Source organism: Melozone crissalis, unplaced genomic scaffold, assembly GCF_028551555.1.
Source record: "Melozone crissalis strain CALT ecotype California unplaced genomic scaffold, PUWL_Pcris_2 ptg000042l_1, whole genome shotgun sequence".
NCBI classification, from domain to species: domain Eukaryota; kingdom Metazoa; phylum Chordata; class Aves; order Passeriformes; family Passerellidae; genus Melozone; species Melozone crissalis.
This window is the reverse complement of record NW_026535820.1, coordinates 56,180,710-56,194,834: the sequence shown is the minus strand read 5'-3', so window position 1 is coordinate 56,194,834 and position 14,125 is coordinate 56,180,710. Positions and strand designations below refer to the sequence as shown.

The 14,125-nt window shown below is 48.4% G+C and overlaps 1 protein-coding gene across 1 annotated transcript in view; it reads right to left on the bottom strand.

The window, feature by feature from the left end:
* Nucleotides 1–12,779, bottom strand: part of RREB1 (ras responsive element binding protein 1) — a 119,826-nt gene extending 107,047 nt beyond the window's left edge. The window contains exon 1 of the mRNA XM_054285024.1: nt 12,707–12,779. Within this exon, the coding sequence (XP_054140999.1) occupies nt 12,707–12,746 (40 nt within the window). The 5' untranslated portion in view covers nt 12,747–12,779. The remainder of the gene's footprint in view (nt 1–12,706) is intronic.
* Nucleotides 12,780–14,125: the final 1,346 nt, after the last annotated feature.

The following is a 14,125-nucleotide window of genomic DNA, read 5'->3' as shown; positions in this document are numbered from 1 at the left end:
CAACAGTGACAAACTGTTCCTAGCCACACTTCTCTTAAAAGGAAAAAACCCAAGCAAACAGACACACTGCAGCCACATGCAAGTTTTACAATGCATATTCCTTCTGCTCTTTGCTTTTGGTAACTTGTTTTAGTTTTATGAATTTCTCGTAACTCTCACTCACCCAAACACTTCCCATTCCTATAGAAAGTAAAGGTCTGTTTAGAAGAGAGGGGTGAAAAAAAGAACTGTGGAAGTGGTTTTATGTACTGCTTAACCCCCTCAAGCTGCTCCCAGCCTTGCTCCCCGTCACCCCCCACACACGGTGCTGTGTTTTAAGGAGCGCTGGTTATGCTGACATCAGTGAGGCTCCGGGGGCCATCTAGGCAGCTGTTCCTGCTCCTGTGTGTGGCCAGGAGCCAAATCACTCTGCCTTTTTGGTGATGTTCCCTCCTGCCGGCTACCCCCACTCCCGCCCACACGTCTGCAGGGTGGGGCAAGGTGGCCACTGGCAGCCTCTGCGAAGAAACTCAAGTGGAAAAAAAGACTGGTAGCTTTCACTTCCAGCCTATGGTCAGAAATGCTCAGTGATTTTTGACAGCGTGCTGTGGATTCAAAGAATTGCAGCTTCTCTTCCCGGAGAGCCAAAGACCAAGTTGCCCTTAGGACTTTGTCACCTAGAGGAGAAAAACACGTGCTCTGCCTTTCCTGTCCCCACGTGCAGGGGCAGCCCAACATCATGGAAACCACTCTTTACAGCTGTTCCCCTTTTAAAGCAGACCCATCCATGGAGGCATCAATTCTCCAGCCAAATGATGATAGCAGAGGAGCAGAAAGCTCAGCCAGGTCGACCCAAGTGCACAAGATGGGTGCAAGAGATCTTCCAGGTGCAGAAGAGGGGGCCAGAGGAGCGCTTTTTCTTCCCTCTGCTGCTCCCAGTGCGAGGGCAGGAGAGGTGTGCCAGGGCACCTCTCAGCCCAGCCTGTCCCATGCAGGGAATTTTGGGTAGCAGGCTCTCTGCAGCCAGTAATCCCAGCGGCAGGGAGCGTCCCTGTGCTGAGCCACAGCCAGATCTGGGCAGTGAAAAGGTGACAGCCAAGCCAACTTCACATACACCCTCAGAGCCTGCAGCTCAGACCCCATGTCAAGATTAGGAAAGTATGCGCACACAGAGAGCACATGAGCTGCTGGAGTACTTTCATTTAACTCTTGCACACACTGTGTATTGAAGAAGTTTGGGTTCACGGCCACGTTTTTGGCCACTTCTCTTCAAAACCGGCTCTTCTCAGGCTGTAAGAGCTGTGGAAAATTCCTTGGGCTGAGCAATGCTTCCTGAAGAAGTCGGTGAGGTGAGTTTGGAGATGCGGCTCACACGGGTTAAAGATTCTGGCTTGTGTCACCAATACTTTTTCTTAAAGTTTGAGGCAGGCTCCAATCCCAAAACACTTCCCCTAACTTTTGCCCATGCCAGTATTTTGACTTTAAAGGAACAACCTGCTTAAGTAGAATTTTATCTGTGTTAAAGTGTCTGCAGGATCACTGCTTGGCTCGATCTAGACTTGCTGCTGACATATGCACACACACACACACACACACAACCCAACAGCAAATTCAGAAAATACCTTGAGAGCTATCAGGATAAGACAAAAAAAAAAAAAAAAAGGATGAAGATGGTAACCCCCACCAAGGCATGTTTAAAATTTACATGTGTGTATGGTGGAGGATGATTCACCAGGGCAGGAAAAACAGAGATGCCTGAGGGCTATGGCTGGAAGCACAAGAAAGGTCCCTAATACTCGAGTTTATCTGGGCAAAGGGGAGTCCCAAAAGAAAACAGATTTGTACACTACCAGCACCAGAAACACTGATAATTCTGGGAGTCATGCTTTTAGTTTTATCTCTTCTAAAGAACAAGAATTTAGGTAATGTTAGCAATCCTATAATGCAAAGAAACACTCCTTCAGCCACAAAAACAAACTCGATTCCTTACTTCTCTGTACTGAGCACAAAAGCAGCACATAGAAACACAAGTTTCCCTGGAACAAACCAGTCAAATTCATTCAAATCTTCCCGAAGCACAACAGGGCAGAACCCATTCCTGTTCCCAGAGCTTATTACAGTAACATGACTAAACATGCTCAGCAGTCCAATGTGATAGGCTGCATCCATTTGCTGATGCCAGAGGAAGATGCGTGTCTCTCCTACATGGCACTGCTCTCGCAGGCTGCTTCTCAAAAGATGTTTTGAAAAGCGACCTGCTGCGTACATTCTTAACAAGTCATAGTATCACCGGCTGTACAAGTGTTTGACCTCTACTTGCTATGCACTGTGGACAAAAATCTGACATCAGCTTATTCCAACCTTAGTAACACCAAACTGCTTCTGCAAAGCCGGCTGGAACAGACTACAGCAACGCACCGATAAACTCCCAGACAGACCCCTGGAGTGCTGAAAGTGCAACTAGTTTAGTGCATGAGCCCATGTGTTTTAAATTTGGGTTGGATTAATCCAAGTAAGTAACCTGATTAAAATGGGAGTCTTCTCTGGAGGTCTAATTTATAGATGTTTCCATTACTCCATATGCTCTTATGCTGTATAAGCATAATGAATGATACATACATCACTTTTGGGATGATTTAAGAATTCAGTTTAAAACTACAACAGAAGTCATTCAAGGCAACAAAATTAAATTACTTTGTGAATGGTAAGAGCCAGCAACTGCTCTTCATTTCAGTCTTGGGAAGGTGACATACTGAGGGGGTGACATCTTTCTATTCCCAGTTTCTCCTTCTAATTTCCTAATTTCAGAACCCTGATATTTGTCCCTTTTATGTACAGACCTAAAGCAAAAAGGAGAGAGAAGGATGTGATTTGACTGGTGGTTTAGAACACATATTAAAGCTAGGAACGTATTTGCTTCTGAACCAAACAACCAGAGGCAGACTCCTCAACACGTCTATATACTTGCACCTCTACCACCTAGAAAAGAAATCAATAAATAATCTGCCCCTCACATGCAAAGCAGGCATTTATGAGAGCTGCCCAAATGCTGCTTTGCAACCAAAGCTGTCTATTTATAAGGAGACACCTCAGCAGGAGCAGTGCAGGTTCCCAGCATGCCTCTACCTTGGTATCTGGAAAGGCTCCACTATGGGGTAAGAAGATAGTTATAATTAAACATTTATACTGAGGTAGTGCTGTGCAGGTCGGTTCCACAGTGTGTTAGGTGGCTTTTCAAAACTCAGTAATTGAATGCTGATCCCTGCCCCGAAGAGTTTACAGAGTAGGAAATCAAAGCATAACACTTGGCATCTGTATACCAGGAATTAAACAAAGACCACCACCAGTTCATTTCCTGGGTCTTTGGACTAGGCAGCTCACATAAACATCCATTACCAGAAATACTGGAAATTTTAAAATCAGCAGTCTGGACTTTCCTAATCCACATCTGTGCAGCTCTGTTTGAATTAGTAGCTGGGACAGTAACTCCAGCATGCAATTTGCACATGCTGCTGGCATCTTCTTGTCCAGTGCAGATTATTTTTGGCCCAAATACTTTTTAGCAATCATTTTGAAAAGACAGCGAGCACACAAACGGAAACATTTACTGCAAGTCAGTCGATTCAGGCCGTGCAAGCGCAGGAGAGGCTGCCAATGCACGAGGTCCAGAGTCAGGCAACAGCAGATCCTTCTGTCCTGAATCTCCAGGACAACCCCAGGGAGGCATCAGCACATCCACAACGCAGTGCTAGCGCACGTCGGCTGGGGCAGACCACGGCCACGTGCAAGCCTGTGGCCTATGCGGCGTTGCAATGCCACTAACCCACATCTCTTTCTATGGAGACTCAGTTACGCAATGGTGCAAATACAAACTCTGGCCCCAAACACACAGGGGCCATCTCTGTCCCAAATCCATCCTCAGGGAGAATTCTCTGCATTCCCCTTTTCCTGCAGGGAAGGACAGCCTGGGAAGGACAAGTCCTACTCACCAGACTGAATACGCTCAAGAAAGTAAAAGCACAACCTCTAGGATTTAAAAAAAGGACACAGCAGTGGCCAGAGCTGCAATGATGCCCAAAACCTGGATGGAAGAATTTAGTCAAAATAGACTATTATACTGCAAATTCCATTTGCTGTTTATCAAACAAGCTCCTAAAACAGATGCACTGACTTTGTAACTACACCTGTAGGAATTTCAAACACCAAAAAAATACAAAGACGCTATTAGTATTTCAGTTTTTTAAAGTTTCCTGGCATTTTTCATGCTATGAATTCTCAAGAGCTTTCAGCTGTACATACCCCAAATAAAATCTTAGTCCAGAGAAGCCTGAAAGAATTTTGCTGTTGATTCAAATGAAGACACGTTTTCCACTTCTACCTGCTATTTACTAATCTATTGATTTTTTAAACAGGGAACAGCAACTGTAACGGGGCATGATCAGTGTTCACCTTATCTACTTACTTGTTCTGTGAACACCTCAACTTTCATTTGTTGCCCTTTGAGCATTTAAAATGAGTAACCTTACTATTTATTTCTAACTTTTTTTTTTCCCTCAAGGGAAACATGGAAAATCCTCAGTCACTAGATTTAAAGAGCTTACAAGTTCCAAAAGCTTTGCAAGTAGAGATTGAGAACTGCTTGAAACTGCAGTTACTGAGGCCACAGAGTTTACAGAATCCACCAGATCCTTCCTGCAGAGTTTATAATCAGCATGGCTTCCTCTCAAGGTAACCAGCATCCACTCTGAGGTGTGGATTGTTTCCCTCACCCCTAGAAATTCACCCCCTGCTTTGGCTGCACACAGGATTCACTGCACTCTGCAAAAAACCACTGCCATTTTGCAAAAAGGAGGAATGGAGACAGAGGATGGAGAATACTTCTCCCACAAACTGCAGGCAACACTGATATGAAAAAAAAATCCTCACTTTTTGAACAAAACCAGTTTCCAACAATAAAGCAAGTTTACAGCAGGGAAACAGGGGCACTGTGATACAGCTCTCTTTACACTTTTACAGCATGGACAGTCAGGCTCCTGACAGTCCAGAGAGTGACAGGAGATCTTACCAAGCAGAAAAGACAGCTATGTACTGTAAAGGCTGAGACGTTGCTCCAAGACTTCTTCCAGAAGTTGCCAATGCCTACAGTCTTGAAACTTACTTGGAAATACAGTAGGATGTACTTAGCAACACCTGGCTGGGCCATCTGATAAGGTAGAAAAACAAATGATGGAGTGGTTGGAAGAACAGACCAAAAGAAATATACTCAACAGCTAAATACAAGATGTAAGTTACATCTCTGTAGAGAAGCACTTGTCACTGCACTCACAGTTCTTCCCCTGGAAAATACAGTCAAACCTCACAAATGGAATCCCTCACTAATCCAGCTACAGCTCTTCTACAGCTGGCTTCTCTGGTGCGTGCTTCCACTTCCTGAACCCTCAGTGTCTTGCTTAGAAAGCAAACCTCCTTCTGCAGCCCTCCTCCCTCCCACCCAAAAGCATAAGGATGTACACACAGCTAAGTATGTCAGCTGTGCTGCAAGTTATCCAGCTGGAGACCATTTCAGGACACCTTAATGCTTTTGGGAAGAAGGAGGGATGAAGCAGGTAAGCACATGCACAAGACACCACAGACACCTTGCGTGTTTCTGCAATACAGTGGCAACTGCATCAACATAAGAAAAAAAATGCACACTTGGGTGAGGAACAGTGCACAGGTATTCATGACCTGGTTGCTTCTCATGTTCTCAAAACACAAAGAGCAGTAAGATGTGATGAACTTAATTTAATAAAGAAAATACAGTTTGTGTAACAAAAAGAGGAACTTAAACTAGGGTCCTTCCCCTACCCAAAACTGTGAGAGGTCCAAATTAACGAGGAAGTAGTGCTGCATATTGGTGCAAAATCCAAAGCAGCTCTCTCTTGTTCAAGCCCTGATGTTACCAGTGTGAAGGAGTCCAGCCTGAACACAGCAGTGGAATTTATTGCTGTGATGCAAGAGCTCTGAACAAAGCACTCCCAGCTACTGATACACCTGAACACTGACATCACCTGCTGTATGAAACAGGACTAACAAGGGCTCCAGTTAAAGCCAGCTAATCATACACAATAAAAGGAAAGGCCAGCTACACTTCAGCATGAACATTTTGTTTCTCTCATCCTCAGATAGGAAGCACATACCTAACTTAACTTAAAAAAGTTTGTCAACTGCTGACTGTCCTCCATTTTCAAAGACAGATGATGCAAGCCCCCATTCCTAAAACACCTACGGGTACATTTGTGCTGTTTCAGGAAAGCACACGCTAACACCTGTAAAGTATCTACCAGGAGATGCTAAGTGGAGAAGTTCTACATGTATGAGAGGCTGGAAATTCCACTATTAATCACAAAATATCTTTCTCTTTTAGAACCAAATTAACAAGTCACTTAGGCACATCAGCACAGAAAATTTCCAAGAAGCTTAACACATTTTTTATCCAGAGTGACTTGAAAGTATAAATTTCATTTTTCAAAGCTGACACTGGGAAGTCGCTTGGCCATTGCATGCAAGCACCTTTCCCACACTTTTTCAGAGCATTACACAAATAACATCCCTTGTGCAAATGGATCTTCACAGAAATTTCAGACAGCAGGATGTAGGGATGCCTTCTCCAAAAGGAAAAGGATCTCTCAAAATCCTGAGATTATATAAGTACATAAGATAAAACAAAAAACATTTTTATTCAGGAAGGTTAGATGCAGGAAAACGAATTTGAAAGTTGCATTCCACATGCTTCTACAGGAAAACTGCAAAGGAGACAGGAGAGGTCATCAAGGCCTGAAAGGCCTCCCTCTCTAATGGTCCTTGGAATACCTGTTTTAGCTCAGAAGCCTAACAATGCCCTGGGGGATTTTGACAGTTTTTCTTTTCCCTTGCTGTAACACCTCTGTGGATGGCTGGGACTCCGCAGATGAATCCTGCTGTTGAAACAGCTGCCTCTCTCTACATCTTTAAAGAGGTATTCAGATTCCCTTAGCCTTACTTAGTTGAATCATTCTGAATAAACAGTCACCACCCATCAACTATGTATTTTTGTAAAGCACCTAGTCAAAGGCAACCACCTTATTGATTGCTATGCTGGCCAACCTGAAGGCTGAAATGTTATTATTAAGGAAAAAAAAAAAAAAAAAAAAAGAGCAGGATACACTTGAAGGCCTGTGTTGTTTCTAAAGGAAGCACAGGTCCAGGCGTTGCTCAGTGACATCAGGGCGATTCCTCTCTGCCTGCAGAGAGGAGGCTGCTCTAACAGGTTTCATACCAGCACAGCCACAAGCCAAGTATCCCACTGACTCTTCTCCCTCTTGTCCAGGCCCTATTCCTTGTTCTGACCCTTTTCCACCACAACATGAACGAGCCGCCCAACAGGAGCCCAGAGCATATGCCCCAGCTGGCAATTATTTCTACTTTCAACATTTCATAATAAAGCATTAGCACAAGCTCCAAATAAGTCCTGTCACCCTGCTCCAAGTAAAATGCTGCAGGAAGGAGCGTGAGATGCTGTGGTACTGCTGGCTCAGAAGTTTGTACTTTTTTAAGTCACTGGCCCTCAAATGTTGCTATTCAAAACAGAGCGGTACAGGGTGAGGTGGAGGGAACACCTTCGGGTGGGAAAAACATCACTGGCAGACATCAAAGATAAGCCATCATCAGATTTCTTGCACCAAAGAAGAACAAAGAGTCAATGCTCCTGAAATTCCTGTTCAGAAGTACCCCAGAACAGAGCCAGCACTTCCCACCTCAGCCAACCTCACCTATGTTCATTTGTAATCAAACGCTGATAACCAAACCCGGCCTGGCAAAGCTCTGCCAGTTTCAAGCCCATCCTGGCTCCACACAAATACCTTGACTTTTCAGTGTATCACCAGAGTGACATTCCCAGAAATACCCAAGTCCTGCCTTTGAAATCACTGCCTGTAAAGATTCTTCTAAATGTGCGTGGGGGAGAGGGGGAAACCACAGCTCCCACAGGTGCTGGTTTATGTAGGACATTAAAAAGGAAAGCAACAAACAAGCAAACAAAATAAAACAATGCACACAGAGAAAGGATTCCTCATATGCCTCCCCAAAGAAAATCTGCTTTAACTGCTGAGCAACATCTAGTCAAGTCAAATCTCCCACCCCAAAGCAAGAAAAAAAAGCTGTTGCATTCTCTCAGAAGGCAATTCCTTCTCACCCTCAAAGTTTACATCTGTTCCATAAAAGACTTTCCAGCAAAGCTGCAGGGTACCTGAGCACTCCATCCATGATAAAGCTGCTCTCAAAAGAACACGAAGCAGTTTCTGGCCCCTTTCCAAGTTGTAGAATGCTGTTGAAAAGGCATATTTTAAAGCTGTAACCCTATCACTGTCCATCTTGCTTGAACTCAGAAAGAAGGCAGAAGACAGAGAGCAAGAAGTATTCTCACTACCTTCAGGAGAAGAGAAAGCAGCACTACCATCCTCCTCTACAAACAATTATCTCCCAAGCAAGAAGCTACCACATCAACAAGGCAGCAGTGGCAAACTGGTCTAGTAACACAGTCCAATAATACACTCATTTCAAAACAACTTTATCGTGCTGAAAGAGGAAGACATGATTTCACATGTTTTAAGAGTGTACACCTAAAACAGAGATTTCCAAACTTAGGCATCATTCATCAAAAAGTTAAAAGGGGCTTTTTTCCACACATGCATAGATTTCAGACTAACAGGATTTACTTGTTTTCTGCCCGTTCCCGGGGAACTTCTGCAGTTTCTTTTTTCCCAAGACTGTCCCTACAGGCTGCTATCCAACATACATCAGATGCTCCTGGAGCAACAGATAACTCTGGAGGGACATTTGCAAAGGGCACAGATCAAGGGCCTGATGTTAGTAAAATTTCAGTGTACTGGGGGAGGGTAGAATTACTCCTGTACGTAGGTAATTTGAACATTTGACACAGTCCCCTGGAAAGCTTTACTTATGCATCTACATATATATTTTTTTTTTATGTCTTACTAGCAAAAGGTGTACTTTAAGTAAATTAAAAAATTATTGCAACTTAAAAAGTGAATCCTTTTCAAAAACACTCAGGTTAATTTTAGCATCCTTCTGTTTAGCTGCTTAGCAACACTTATCCTATGACCTTCTAAGCACCACCTACTTTTACAAGGGATAATGAATATAACCAAAGGGATTTATCTATATGTTTTTAATCTATACACTGTAAGTGCATCACCAGTTTTTATTTAAATGAGAAATCCTATCCAACTGAGAGCAATTCAAACTATTTATGTTTAAGAAGAGTTTCACAGACTAAAGTCAAGCTACTGTTATGACTGCAGTGTTACTTCAGCACAGGCAAAGTGATAATATCCTTAAGGAGTGAGAAAAGCACTACACAGGTCAGTGTTTGTATACTTTGGGAAACACTGCACTTATCTTTGGTACCAAAAGAGATCACACATACTACTGGCAGGTAATGAAGAGATTCAGCTTTCCCAATTTTGAAAGCTGAAGTTACTTCCCAATCCTCAATCAAAGTGAAAAGCCATTTTGTCAGAGGGTCACTGAATACTGTAAAGAGTTAAGAGTGGCATCACAACCTGGGTGAGCTAAGTCAGAATAAGATGCTTCATTACACTGAAATCTTCAAGTGAAGCTTCAAACACCCAGGTCCAGATGGGAAAAAAAAAAAAAACAAACAAGAAAAAAAACCCCCAAACCCCAGAAAAACAGTCAACACTCTGCCATATAAGCCAAATATATATATATATATATATATATATCTATATCTATCTTCTTTAGCATTGTTAGTTCTCAAAAGAAATGTGTAAGAGTGGCTACATAAATAGTCAATTCTGATGAGCAAATAAAAATTTGACAACTAGAAGCTGTCTGTGAAATGAAAGGAGAATAAAAGTTTACTTGATTGCACTTAAAGGATGATATTTTTCCAAGTACACCATACGAATTCAGTTCCAAATACGGATGCCAGGAGGAGGAAGGTGAGGGAGCAAAGGAGGCCACCCTCGGTCGGGAACAGCTGCCCTGCAGCATGAGAGCCTGGGATGCGTCCCTGCCGGCAGGTGAGGCAGAGCCCTGGTACTCTGATTGATTGGATGATGGATTCATGCTGTTCCCGGGATTCTAACAAACAAAAGGGCCTATTCTTTCCTGGATGTACCCAACTCCGGTTAAGGCTAATCGGCATTATGCAGGCCCACCAAGAAAAGACTATATACCCTTAAGTCTTCAAAGAGAAAATTAAAACCTAAAACAAATATGGCTGGCCTGACCCTGAGTCACTGCATCCCTTTCACGCACGCTGACCCTGTGGAAAACAGGAACTGCGGTAACAAAACTCAGTGCTGGTGTCAAAACGACCGACCTCAACGAAAAAAACTTCAGCCATCATAACAGCTGTCTACTGTTATGTATGTGCGCTGTAGGGGTGACAACACGGCGTTATTTAGCAACTGCTCCTGTTGTTAATAAGCAATTTCTTTTCCAAGCCATGGGGCTGGATGTTGGAATGGTAGGAAACATCCACTGCATTGGCTGTCTCTCTTAGACCACTGCCCCCAAATCACACTGAACTAGATGTTTACTTTCTCAAATAAGTAAATACACTTGATCTTATCTCCAAGAGAAAACAGGCGAAAGAGGGAGCTGGGATGAAAACTGAATGGTTGGTATGCCCCCCGCCTTCCCCGCAGCCATCAGCCCGGTGGCTCCCGGGCAGGATGCTGGCCCTCGGCGAGCAGGACCAGAGCATCAGCTGCGGGCCGGAGCCCGCGGCGCGGCCGTGGGAGGGCGGCGGGCACGGAGGCGCCCGGGCCTCCGCGGGGTGCGCAGCCGAGCACAGCGGCCCGGGCAGGGAAATGTGCTGAGCCAGGAGAAGCGCTCTCCTCCTCCTGCGCAACCCCGCGAGGATGCCGAGGAGGAGAAGATATCACAGCCGAGAAGTGAAACGGGGAAAACTATTAAAAAACGAAAGAATAAAAAAATAAAAAACCCAAACGTGCGTGCGGAGGGAGGCGGGGGAGAAGTGCCGGGAGAAGAAGCCAAAGGAAACTTATCTGCGACATGACAAAGTTCAATCCACCGCCCTCCCTCCTCTGCTGAAAAAAAAAAAAGTTGCAGCATCTCGGCGCGCCCCGCTCCCGGCCCGGCCCGCGACCCCCGCGTCCCCTCACCCCGGGCGGATGGGGCGGGGGGGATGCCGAGCCCGTGTGCTACGAGCTGGGCAGGAGGAGCTGCCTCGCATCCTCAGCGCGGCCCCCGCGGCGCCGCCGGGGGTGTCCGGCCCGTAGCAACGGCGATGGGGAGGGAGCGCAGTCGCCCAGAGACGGGGCTCGGCCGGCTCCCATCCGCACCGGGCACCGCGCCGGGGGGGCGCCAGCCGCGCCGCCCCAAACTTTTGTTTTCACCTCAAACACCGCCAGGGCGGGAGGGGGGTCACCTCTGCCTCGCCGCTCCTCCCCCCCCCCGCCAAGATGGGGCTGAAGGGGGCGAGGGCCCGGACACCCCTGCTCAGCTTCGGATGCTGCCCGGCTCCTTCCTGTAGTGGTGACGCCGCCCAGGCGTCCCTGGCCCCGCCGCGCAGGGATGTGTTCCTGGCACCGCACAAAGGCAGCGGGACGGGGGGGACCCACGGGGGGCAGCGCCCCCCGCCCTCCCCGGGCACGGCTCCCCCGCGCCCCCGCCGCGCAGGCCGGGAGGGGAAAGGACACGCACGTCCCTACCGGGACGGGGGGGAGGAAGACGGAGGGGGGGGGGGGGGGGGGGCGGCGGGTGGAGAAAGTGGAGGAAAGGCGAAAAAAATCAAATAAAGTAAGGAAGAGGGGCACAGAAGAGAGAGGAGAAGTACCAGGGTGCCGAGGAAAGGCAGGCGCGGCCGTCCGGCCCTGCCGGGGGAGCGGAAAGTGAGCGGAGAGATGCGCGGCGCAAGCCGGCTCTACCTGCGGAGAAGGGGCGCCTTCATCCCAACTTCCCAGCTCCGGCGCGGCCCTCCCAGCCGGGAACTGCGGGCAGGGGCCGCCGCGGGACCGCCGCCACCGCCGGCAGGAAAATAACCCTGAAGGAAAAGTTAAAAGGCAAGCTCGGGAGACGGGGGCGAGCCGGGCTAGAAGATGTTGCTTCCTCGCAGCCCCATCCAAATTGTGGCGGTGGCTGGTTAAAAATAAACTTTGCAGCAGGAGGGGGGGGATGATCTGGCCGGATTCCTGAGCTCAGACGGTTTAATATGGATGAGCATCAGGTCCTGAAGGCAAAACGCCGCGGCTGGTGCCGCTGGTTGGTAGAAAGTCTGCAACAGGGGAAAAAAAAAAAAAAAAAAAAAAAAACAGGAGCCGCGGAGGGAGGAGAGGAGAGGGAGGAGCGGGGGAAGGGAAGAGGGAGGCTGCACGAACTCATCATCATCTCCACCGCTGCCAGCCAAACTTTTTTCCTCCTTTTTTTTTTTTTAAAGGAAACTTTTTTCCCCTCCTCTAAGAAGCATTTCATTCTTTTAAATAAGTCGCACGACCAGCCGACACGCTGCAACGTCCTCACGGCCGCGCCTGCCCCCTCCCAGAAGTTTATTTTTCCTCATCTTTCTCCCTGCCCTCCCTTAAGAAAAAGAAAAGAAGAAGGAAAAAAAAAAAGAAATAGATATCCCTCCAGAGTTAAGGCACGCTCCTGCCCTTTGTGAGGGAGCTCCGCGGCCGGGCAGCCCCGCGGTACTTACGCCGGACTTTGCTGGGGCTGGGCTGCTTGCGCCGCGACATGCCGGGAGGATGGGCCGCCGGGGGGGCGCGGGGGCGCGCCGGGGGGAGCGCGCACGGGAGGGAGCCGCAAACTTGTTCCGGAAAAAGGAATCAAAATGGCGTTTCTGTGGATGTGCAAAGTTCATCAACTCCGCGCTAACTTCCCGTCCTCCGCGCCTCCCTGGAGGGGAGAGATGGGCACGGTTAGGGACCCCGCCGCGCCGCGCTCCGCGGGCGCCCCCGCCCCCTGCCCGCCCCCGCGCTGCCCCGCGCACCCTGATAAGGAGACACATCACGTGTCGCTCCGGCTCCTCTCCCGGGGACGCGCTACCGCGGCAGCAGCAGCCTGTTGCAAATAGCATCTCTAACTCGCCCTCGTCGCGGGGAGGGAGGGGCGCCTCCAAGGAGAGGAGTGAGCACAACTTTCCCCCCCCACCCTTCCTCCGTCCCTCCCTTCTCCGCCCGGCAGCGCAGCAGCAGCGGGATGCCCGGGGCAGGCGCGGGGGAGCGGGGGGGCGGCCAGGTGCCACGCGGCGCCCCGCGCCCTCCCGCTGCTCCGCCGGCCGCGCCCGCGGGGCTCTCCCGGGCGGGCCCGGCCCGCCGCGCTCCCGGCCCGCCGCGCGTGTCCCCCGGCGCCCGGCCGCTCGCCCGGATCGGGGCCGGAGCGCATCCGGAGCCGCCGGTGGCGGTGCCGCGCCGCCGGCTCTAAGGAATTCACCGGGGCTCTCCGCTGCCGTGGAAATGTCTGTGCATCTTCCTGCGCCTCCCAGCCCGCTGCCTCACCAGGTACAGCGGCCGCAGGCAGCACAGCCCGTGCTCCGCGGGCAGGAGTCACCTTCTGGGTGTGTTTGGTTCCTCGGAAAATTTTCGTCCTTGCGCGATTTGGGTCCCCGCAGGGGTCAGTCATGCATCCAGACCTAAAGGACACTTTAAATGTAACAGCACCGCGAGCATCAGCGCAGGAACAGAGGTGCAAATGCTGTGCCTAATCAAAGGCAAGATGCGGCCGCTCGCACGTACAGGTAGTTACACTGCGCGGCTCCGCACGCACCATCCTTCCCGTTACTTTACCTGCAGTGGAAGTTCAAAGGTGCAGGAGACTTAACAAGTGATGGAGAGGTGTTCAGAGTGGTGAGGATTTCACTGTAATGCCGGTACCGGTTTAGAGTTTTGTGTGACAAATAATAACACTACATAAAAACAAAATACCTGGCAATACTCCATCCTGAAAGCTCGATGGGAAAAAAAGAAAAGTAAACCAACACTACTTCCGAGGAGTGCCTAATGAGTATAGGAGGAACCAGCTTGCCTTTAAGGAAATGGTTATTTACACTACATCTAGAGCTACTAAAACTAGGCCTTTTAAAGCTGTTACTGGTGAGGTGGAACCTGCAGTCTGT